The sequence below is a fragment of the Oratosquilla oratoria genome, chromosome 28, assembly GCF_046742065.1.
Source record: "Oratosquilla oratoria isolate Oo_2021 chromosome 28, ASM4674206v1, whole genome shotgun sequence".
Classification (NCBI taxonomy): Eukaryota; Metazoa; Arthropoda; class Malacostraca; order Stomatopoda; family Squillidae; genus Oratosquilla; species Oratosquilla oratoria.
The window spans coordinates 5,402,229-5,413,083 of record NC_134804.1 but is presented as its reverse complement, the minus strand read 5'-3'; the positions used below and the strand labels follow the sequence as shown (position 1 = coordinate 5,413,083).

At 39.6% G+C, this 10,855-nt stretch overlaps 1 protein-coding gene across 2 annotated transcripts in view; it reads right to left on the bottom strand.

Moving 5' to 3' along the window:
• Window positions 1-4,808: 4,808 nt before the first annotated feature.
• LOC143040233 (angiotensin-converting enzyme-like) overlaps window positions 4,809-10,855 on the bottom strand; it is a 54,275-nt gene continuing 48,228 nt past the window's right edge. Inside the window, exons 9-14 of one of the 2 annotated variants that reach the window (XM_076210947.1) lie at window positions 9,935-10,059; window positions 8,239-8,482; window positions 7,056-7,154; window positions 6,803-6,943; window positions 6,527-6,693; window positions 4,809-5,659 (exon numbers count right to left, since the gene is read on the bottom strand). In XM_076210947.1, the coding sequence (XP_076067062.1) occupies window positions 5,622-5,659; window positions 6,527-6,693; window positions 6,803-6,943; window positions 7,056-7,154; window positions 8,239-8,482; window positions 9,935-10,059 (814 nt within the window). In that variant the 3' untranslated portion in view covers window positions 4,809-5,621. The remainder of the gene's footprint in view (window positions 5,660-6,526; window positions 6,694-6,802; window positions 6,944-7,055; window positions 7,155-8,238; window positions 8,483-9,934; window positions 10,060-10,855) is intronic. The other variant, XM_076210946.1, reaches the window with a different exon arrangement.

Sequence of the window (10,855 nt, the reverse complement as noted above, 5' to 3'; positions counted from 1 at the left end):
GTACCCATCCCCTCAGAACCTAGGGATACTATGGGTATCGATCTGTTGAATTTACCTCTAAGCCGTTAAGGTTTCCACTATTTCTTGGCCGCGGTAGACTATTTCTCGAAATACATGATAGTGGTGCCCCTACCAGATCAATCAGCAGAAACAGTGGCCCAAGTCTTAGTAGACAATATCTTCTGTAGATACAATATACCTCATCAGATGCTCTCAGACAATGGCACAGAATCTTGAAATGAGGTCCTTCAAAACATAGCTAAACTGTAGTACATCAACAAGATATATGCTACAGCATACCACCCACAAGGAAACGGACTTGTAGAGAGAACAAACAGAAAAATCCTCGAAGTCCTCCGTCCTCTACAAGAGTGTCTTTGCGATACATAGGAGGACTGGTTTCCACAAGTACAGGCCAGCATTAATGGCTCTATCAACTCAGCAACAAAGAAATCTCCTCATTTTTTAATCTTCGGACAACCCTCTGTATGCCTTATGACAGACTGGAGAACCCACCCACCCCTATACAGTATAGAAGCGCGTAGAACTCGCTAGGCACTTAATCCACAAAGTATTAGAAAATCCCTCAAACAAGAAAAACAACGGACACAGATGAAACAACATAAGTACTCTCGATCCTTGGCTCTCACTCCAGGTGACGTTGTCAAGCTTAAACACCACAACAGACCAAACAAACTCACTCCAAAATTCTTGGGCCCCCTTGTGGTATCGGAAGCCCTAGGCAACAACAGCAACCACCTGACAGACCCGTCCGACGACACCCTCATCACAGGACATGAAGAGAAACTAAAGCCAATCAAATCATCACTTGATATCAATACCATCCTAGACAGACACGGCTCCCTACCTTCACCTACCTTCACCTACCACCCAACATCACTCACCCACAATCAAGACACCTCAACCCCCTACCTTTCACATGTCACTACGCTCCAGACAGTACCTCTCTCTAACAAAACTAGATTCTTCCTCCCTTAGGTTGCAGAACGTCATGCTTACCTAAGTGAAAGTGATCACGATCCCTATTCACCAAACTCATTCCCACTATAAAAACCTTCTCTACTTCAGATCGTGTTCACTATGGCAGAATCATACACACATACATCCTCCCATATAGTTGCAAATATAACAATAATACATTTAGAAGTAAAATACCTTACCACAGTCTCACATTTTCAGGACACCCCTACCTCTCCTCCTCATATGTGTCATCGCAGCCTTCTCTGGTGACACCCCATCGAGAATGGTCCCAGGCGCAATCATCAACCCCATAGGTACCATCATGGTGGTACATGACACCATAACGATAAAGATGAACATGGATATCACAAAACCTCACAAATACCTAGAATAAATCCGTAAATATACAGACACAATAACAACATATTTTCATACCAACTTCACCTTCAAACGTCATGGCCCTACAACAAACTTTTCAGAATCCAGAGACCACATGTTCTTTTCAATTACCAATGAATTTAATACGATACTCCAACTCTCAGCAATTGAACGGGCAAATATGGTGATAAACCATGGGACAGAACGTTACCATGCCTCCTTCACACAAAAGAGAGGACTCATGAATTTCATGGGTTCCATTTCAAAGTCCCTATTCGGCATTGCCAAGGAAGAAAACATAGAAAATGTACAACAACATATCAACACGATGGCTTCCCCGACTTCAAAAGATGGGAAAAATTGTCCTATTGAACTCTCAAAGTGCACAAAACATAGCAAGTTCTGTTAACGCTCTTTTAGACCGTTTCGCACAACTTCACAAATATTCTCTCGCTCAGGCCTCCCGACTTCACGAACTAGAAATGTTCACATTCAAGACCAGTGGTTCCCAATCGGTGTGCCGCGGCACCAAGGGGTGCCGTGAGATCAACTGAGGGTTCCGCCAAAATACAGGGCAAAAATAATTTTCGTATTACCGACTCTCTCTGTCATCCATTTTTGTTCATCAAAGCAGCATCAGTGTAAAGATGAGTATCATCTTAATAACCAGGGACAAATTTTTTTTACACTGATATTGAATCAACAAAATACTGACAAATTAGAATTTAGATTTTCTAATAAGGATGCCGGGGACTTCTGAAAGGCTTGGCAAGGGTGCCTCAAGCCAGAAAAGGTTAGGAACCACTGTTCTAGACAGACACCCTTAATGAAATAAACAAACACAACTATCGTGTGTTTTTGCTCGCACTAATTCACGCAGCCAATAATAAGGCCACCCCAAACCTCCTCCCCTTAGGTAAATTAAAAACTAAACTCTCCATTGCATTGAGAAACCTACACCTGAAAAGCATTTTTCCCACCGAACAGTTACACAAGAATTACCCCGTCATTGAAACAACACTGAGTACAGATGCAATCTATGCACATATCCCCGCGACTCAACAAGGGCTTTATAGTTTGGAATATAATCCCATTTTCATACACCTACAAGAAATCAACGATTACCGTCGATACTGAACCCACTACCACCATCAAATCTGAGGACGGTCAATGATATTCCTAGATTCCCTCCTCTGACCTACCTCTATGCAAATCCGCTGTTACTAAATTCCATGTTTGCCCCTCCTACCTTCTCAGTTTCTATCGCACCAGAACCTTAACGCATGTACCAAATCATAACACCCAACGCCAGCACATTGAGCACTTGCTAGCTTAAAAAGATAAACGCCAAGAAGACCCTACAAACACACATTAATATGGATAATTTCCTTCTTTTTTTTCCACGAACCAAATTCGTTTCAGTAATCTGTAAAGACAATCCCTCCACTTGGCAGAAATCAATCAATGGACCCGTCTCAATCCTCGGCTCATGCAAAATATGTTTTGACAGCACAAGCTTCCATCCCACCCACCACCACGACATTCATACTTACAATCTCAGTTCCACCCTCGACCTTATTAAACCCCTCCCAATGCCCCTAACACCCACAAACCCCTATCTTTTATTAAAACAACAAGATTATGTAATTAGCTAAGCACCACCTAATCGGACTTAATAGACACACTGCAATTCTTCACACCCACATTCCCATCAATCGCTATATCCCTCAGTTCATTTGCCTTACTAATCCTGTTCCTCCTCATTGGTAGAAAAGACTGTCCAACACGTTAGGTAAACCCATAACCAACCCCATCACACACACATATAATACAATACAACCACCCATTACTTATACATTATATATTCAAACTAAATTGTATATCCTAAGATTATATCTCACCAATGTATGTTCATGATAACCCTTACTTGTACTTTTACAATGTTTATCATTGTATATAAATTGTATATACATATGTAAACACTTGTGGCTAAGTCTGAGAATAGACTGAAGCAGTTGGTGGTGGAGTTTGGGTGTGTGTGTGAGAAGAGAAGTCTAAAATTAAATATGGACAAAAGTAAGGCAACATGGTGTACAGAGAGTAATGAGGTTGGCATGACAGAGGTGAGTCTAATGGTGGAAATGCTCGAGAAAGTGAAAAGGTTTGAATATTTTGGGTCTCATGTTGCAATTATCTGAAGAGTGAAGATGGGCATGACAAGTAAAGTAGGCAAGTAAATGTCTGGGAGAAAGAAAATTTATATGGGAAATAACTGTCTTACGAGAAACACAAAAAGAAGGTTGTGTGAAGGAGTGATTATGCCCACTGTACTGTATTGAGTGGAGACTTGAAATCTCAAGAAGGCTGAAAGGAAGAACCTAAGAGTGTTTGAGATGAATTATTTGAGAATTATGGTTTAAAGAATAATCGAACTTCATCTTTGTCAAAGGAATTCTACAGAAATCAGTAAGACAATTTTACAGTGGCTAGAAGGAAAAGATATGTATCTTTTGGCAGGGAAGAGGTCAAAGTGCAAGTTGAAATAAGAATAATGATAATATGGTCAAGATAACCTGCATTGACTATGACCTGGAAGAGAAGTGTGGTGCAGCATCATGAGTATCATCCGAAGGAACAGCACTACCTCTAGAAATTGTATTACCTGATGAGAACCAGACCAAAATGAATAAATCAGTGGCCGAAATTGCTTGGCATAAGGAAGGACAAGAACCTCGAAAAGTACCACTTCCTTCCTTTCATATTTGAAGGGTTTATGGGCTCATGAGAAGGCTTGAGATCAAAATACCATAATGAGGTTTTGACTCTCCAACCCAAGGTCTGCTAAACACTACACCACCGTTATTAACAGCAAGGGAAGTCGGGGCCCATTTCGATTTCATTGTCATTTTCTTGTGGGTGGATGAATTTTATTGCATTCACCAAGACTCAGCAGTGAGGTAGCATTGGATGTAGATAACTTAGAATGTGTGATCAAACAGGTACAGAAATGGAGAAGCGTTTATTTGCATGGTTTAAACCGTTAAGGTTTGAACACAACTTATAGGTGAAACAAACATCATGTACTCCTTGAGTCATGTATTTCATCTAAATATATACAACAGTATTCAGATTCTTGAACAATTCAACAACCAATATAAAGTTCCTTCCAGGATACAACAAAGTATTATTGTGTAAAAAACATCAATTTGAAGATTATTCAGATTTAGCAACACAACCACCCAAGGCAAGCTAGGCTCAGGAATGTCTTACAAGACAGTAGATATGTTTCGGAGGTCTTTATTGCAGGATTTAAGAGGATTTCCTCCTGGCTTGAGCATTATTTCTTCACTCGTTAAAAATGCAATAGGCACATAGTGGCGTACTGTTATCATAAATATGGATGTTGCCAGACCTTGTCATCACTAAAGATTATCTAGCCAAAATCAGAGAAGACCAACATATTTTGAGCGATAACTCCCCAAGTAGCCACCCCTAGTTCTTAAAGAACTGGCACTCCAGACTAATGGTGGCACAAGCTAGTATCAGTCTCGTTTGTCATATGGTGATTACCATAGTAACAGAGACAGATAAGATAGGTAATACGTATCTGATGGTTGATTTTAGAAATGGCTGGGACATTGTACTTCAGGGGATTCACAGGAGAGTTGAAGAACCTAAGAAATTAATTGTAATTATGGTGTGCTCCACATAGAGTAAATATAAATGAAAATGTCTTGGGAAGAATAAATCTACCCACACTCAAGTGCACAGCTTATTTACTTTGACTAAATAAGCGTTGGACTTTTTGTTCCAGATGTGTAGTTTATGTGCTTGTCAAAATATCAACGAACTGGATGAACACAATATAAGCCATTAAACACATTTTCTATAAAAAAAATTCTCTTAATTAGTAACACTATTCTAAAGGTACCCAACATAACAGGCCATGCATTTGTTTAACTATGGCATTCGGAGGCACCTTGGTGATCAAAGGTCTGAAAAACAACTTCGCGCTATCATACTTTGATCTTGTATGAAGACGTGTTCATTGCTGATGTCGAAGGTGTTCCAATTATGGCAAAGACCTTAGATTGAATGTGTTTCTTTTCATTATCTCTTTCTTCTTTCGAAAGCATTGTTCCCCTACCTCAGTGTCTTTGTATCGATTTCTATCCTGTTACAAGTCATCTTAGGAGATGAAGAAACGAAGGAGGATTGCGACAGGGATAGAGACAGACGTAGGTCACGTTGTGCTGCAGCTTTTATGATGTGTGCTGATCGTTCCTGCAGTATTCGCCATCTGCAGAATAAAGAAAGATGTTAGGTAGGGTGTGGCACTTTCATCTTGACGTTCAATATTCGTTGCAAAGAGGATGAAAGAATTTTTACATCGTCTTGCTCACAACAACATTTATTCTTGTGCACATTATTTATTTAACATTTTTACCAGGAGTCACAACTCGCCCTAACAAACTGGAGATTTATAAGAAAATCAAAAATATATACAAATTCAGTGGGGGGATCTTTGCGAAATGGACACATCAACATAAAAAATGAATAAATAAAATCTCGTTCACTGAAATATAAGACTTACAGAGTTACAGACCAACTATCTGCCAATATTAGTGAAGAAAAGGTGTGTGTGGTAGCTGGACGAGACATGTAGTCAAGTGCAGCGTGTGGGTTAATATAAGGTTCGAAACAGGTTGAATCCTCTTGCTGATAAAGTTTTTCTCAGCTAAATAGAACTACCTATCGGTACCTAGAATAATGATTGATGCCGTCCTTTTTTCGTCAAACAATGCAGATCCAACGGCCACCTTCCAGTCTAAATTCTTCCGTTAGTTTTCCTCGTCCGAACTAGCTCGATACAACTGACCCCAAGCTGTTGTGAATCTGTCAAAGCTAATTCGTACCCTGTGACCTCACATACGGAATCTCCACTCAAGAAGAAGGAAGGAGAGAAAAAAAATCACATCACTTCTACTCCCCCTTTTAAATGTTTCTTATGATGCATGCATGGCGACACTTCACTGTGATATTGTCCCCCAAAGGTAGAAGCGTTGTTTACTGCTGACTCAAGTTGTATCCGAGATCCGGCAGCGCATCCTATCCGAACTATCATTAAATCGATACTCTTCCTATGTCGAGTGGCAATGGTACTCACCTGACTCCCAACCAATGAATTCGCCATGTTTCAGGTTGTCTTCCTGAAGCCACTTCTCAAGGGGACTGAAGTATTCCCTGATGGCACTAGCGTCCATCTTAGTTTCGCCAGTCAGTGCCTTCATAGCTTCGGGCCAAGGTTTGGAGGATCCAAGCTGCAGCATTTCGCTGTGGGCAGGAACAATTCAATTTGGTTATAGCAACTAAACTCGTAATGTGGACTACAATTAAATTTCAAAAATGACATTGGTGCTGTTGCTGGCATCAAACTGCTTACCCGAGAGCATTCCCAGCCTCGGTCGACTGATATATGTCGCATTTGTGCAGAGGCTTGGTAGGGTCATTGGGATCGTATTGGCCGGCCTTCAGACACAAGGATTTGTGGAACTGGAACTGAATCACGAAGCTGACGAAGTATCTGTAATGAGAATAGAGGTTTAGCAAATGTAAACGTCTCTGTATAAGTATGACCATCACCCAAAGTCAATTTTTTGAAAGACATAGATATAGTCACACTCATACGAACGCACCTGATATATGGAACATTAGCAGGGATGTGGTACTTCGCACCAGGGTCGAAGTCGGTTTCGGAACGCGTACTGGGAGGTCGTATACCTTGAAGGTCTTCCCTGAAACGAACGAAAAATAGATAAATACCGGATACTTCTGATTGAACGTGAAACGAACATTCAAAACATCAGGAATGTATGGGAATCGAACAGAAAGCCAAGCAATTTCTATAAAACCTATTTTCATGCAGCCTTGCCCCAAAGAACGACGCAAGTTCATGCTAGTAAATGTAGCCAAGCCCTTCCTTACTTAATTATTGTATATATTTATTGTATATGTATCTCCTTTAATGTATATGTCACACTTCTTTATTATACATGAGTACTTAATATCAACATACATCTATTGTAAATGTATTGTATAAGTAAGCCTATGTAGTCATTACATTATATAAGTGCCCTATACATAATTATATAACCGAATATATATACGTCATTAGGCGTACGCTAAACGCGTATGCGTCTATGCCAAGTGTACACGTCGTAAAATTAAGGAACTAAATATATGTTACCCTTAACCATTTTGCATGCATATTCATCATTATATGTAAATGTTCTCTTGTTGCTGTATATTTCTATGTATATACCTAGATATGTTAGTATGTATTGTTTTGCCCAATATTTTTCCCGCCTAGCAACAATGTAACAGAAAGTAGGCCACGGGCGCGTCTTAATGCCCAGCTAGGCCCCCCAAGCATTCGCTTGTGACAGATTACTTCCTGCCATACTTGTGTGTAGATCTCCGCAATAAACTCCTACCAAAATACTGCGTGTTTGGCACTTACCACATAAATCATGGCGAGAAATATTTGTCTTGCAGGATATTACTGCTTGATACTAAGTTCAGTTTCCAGATTTATTAAAGGAAATGAAGAACTCAAAAGGTCGACGTTCCGTAGTTAATAGTGGTCTCCCTACCCTATGAGATACTATATCGAATGACATCATAGAAAGTAATTTCAAACAAATAAAATGTAGTTTCCCTGTGTGGAATATTTTTACCATTTAAACGGCTTGTTTTTTAGACCTAACCTGACACACTTCGAAATATCTTGGATGATCTCTCAGTATCTGTTTACGGAACTTATATAATAAAAAACACAATCCCACTTGTACATCACTTCCCTTTGACTTTCCATCTCACCTCAACTTCCACCAGGCGCAGTTCCAGTCCTTCTCGTTGGTCTTGCCGCTGAAGACATCCCATCGCCATAAATCCATCAGGTAGCCGAAAGGCAAGAAAACGATCTTGTCAAGCGCAATGCTCATCAGGAAGTTGATGTCGGCCTGCGGGTCGTCGAACACCTCCTTCAGGAGGCCAATCTTGTGAAGGTGCTTTGGGGTTGCCACACTCAGGGCCAGCACGTCCCCGACAGCCTCGTGAAAACCTGGAGGAGGTACAGAGTGGTGTAGGGTGAACGGAACAGTCATAGCAAGGAGACGTGAACGAAGATGAAAAGATGGGACGATGTTTTAAAGAATAATTCAAGAATTTTGTCTACACAGAATATTGTGTTGGTGACTGGCCATAATGTTTTCGATCTAAAACCAGAAATTACTACGTAACATGATGGAGCAAAAGAAAGCCTTAGCAAAGGTTAAATAATTAAATCTTTGTAAAAAAAAAAAAAAAAAAAAAAAAACTTTCTTCCATCGATATGTCCTGTGGAAGGAAGTTGTATCACAGAAAACGAGCCTTATGGTTGTCACAAACTTGAGAATGATGTAGGAGATCGATCCAACTGTAATAGCAACTGGAATTTCCCTCCTCGACTTTGCTAGGAATATATCAGCAAAACAGGGCTGTTATTACAAACTAGCCTATACATATGTACCCAAAATATGCGAATTAGATCATTTGATATGACGACGACAACGGCCATAGACGTCCGAGGATTGGAGCGGGGGGGGGGGGGTTTCTTCCCCCCCCCCCCCTCAGAAATCTAGGGTGTGTTTGAAACATTGATAGTCGTCACGTAACATTTTGTTGAAATTATAAGCTACAGTAAACCAGTGCATGCTCGATGAAAATCAAAATGTAACTCATGTACAGTAGATAATGTAGATAAATCTATATCACTGCGACCGATTCAAAGTATTTTGATAAAACCTTATAACATTAACCATATACGAATTATGTTTTTAATTTTGTCCCAACAAAATCCTGGCAGATTTTTCAAATAACAACACATCAGCAGACGCATTGTTGAAACGCCATTCAGGTATTGCGAACGATACCTGGGCACTGGGAACCAGCAGTCTTTTTTTTTTTTGGGGGGGGGGGGTGAGAGTGGGCGAAAAAAATTAGATAAAAATTAATAACATTTTCTATGTGGTTATGGCTCCATATTAGTCTGCCCAAATCTGTTTCAATCTATGGAGATATACAAGAATTACCTAGAGCAAGTGTAAGTCTTTTTAAGCAACAAAATGATTACGAGACGTAGGAAGAAATTTCGCTCACCTGAACAACCGGAATGCCTTTCTCAACAAATCTGCTATATTCTCTGAAAGAACTTCAGATGCTGGGACTGGCTTCCTATTACTTCTTACATCCAGCTCATTACATGATGAAGTCACAAATAGTTATATGAATAATGATAGCAATTGTGATACTAATGGATGAGAAAGTGCATACAGAACAGATGTTCACTAAAAAACAGGAGTTTTTACAGATGAAATAGCTTGAAACCAATACCTTAAAACTAAAAGTATCTTTAAAGATATTTTGCAAATTACCTCTCTCGTCCGCCCGTAGACACACCAACGTGCCTACACTACACCGTTAGGTTCATCCTCACTTCCCGGAATTAGTCCATGCGTAGCCAGTGTCTACTAACCTGAGTTGCCTCCTCTCCTGAAGACTTTTGGTTGGTGTTTGTACTGGAGATAGTACTGGACATGGCCCATTTCATGGTGAACTGTGATCAAGTCTGTCATAGTTACATCTGTGCACTGCTTAATTCTGTAAAAATGCCCTGCGCATCAGCAAAGGCGGGTACATCGGTACCCATAAGACACAGCTCCAACTACAGCTCCACTGACATTTTGACTAGAATGTTAGTTTTGAATGAAGCATAGCTCAAAGCAAAATAAAAGAAAATAAAAATTAAATAAGAATTAACAGAAAAAAAGTACAGATGGTGTGTAAATTGGCCGGAAAGCAGCACTTTGAAAGAAGCAATTGAACTATCCTTTCAGATTCCATTTTACAAAGTTTGTCATACTGGTTTTCTATCAGACAGACTGTTTACATAATGGTGCGCCATAGAAATGAAATATTGACTCAGAATGTTCATGCACTATAACATATAAATATTCATGTCCACAAATGACGTAGTCGGGATGGTGGTGGGATTGTACAATGATGATGAAACAGAAAGTACTTAATTGTTTATGAGATATCACTTATTACAAATTCTACTTTTTGTCTTATATTGATTTCCACCACATGATTATTCCTCAATATGCCATAATTTACAATCAATTGAATAATAAATTCATTAAAATACGTCGTTATTAACATAATTTACCCTTGAAAGTTTTAGGAAAAGTGATTTTTCCACGGTAAGCTGTTAATTTTTTGCGTATCGGTTAATTCATCTCATTCCTTTTCTTTTTCAAATATATTATGCTAAGGTACAACTGTTTCGTATGAAAATGTGACGAAATTCAGGATTCACGAAAAGTGCTACCATAAACGCTCAAAACACGATTAAGTTCAATGCATAAGGTGGCGTGCATCTCAGGCACTTTCCAAT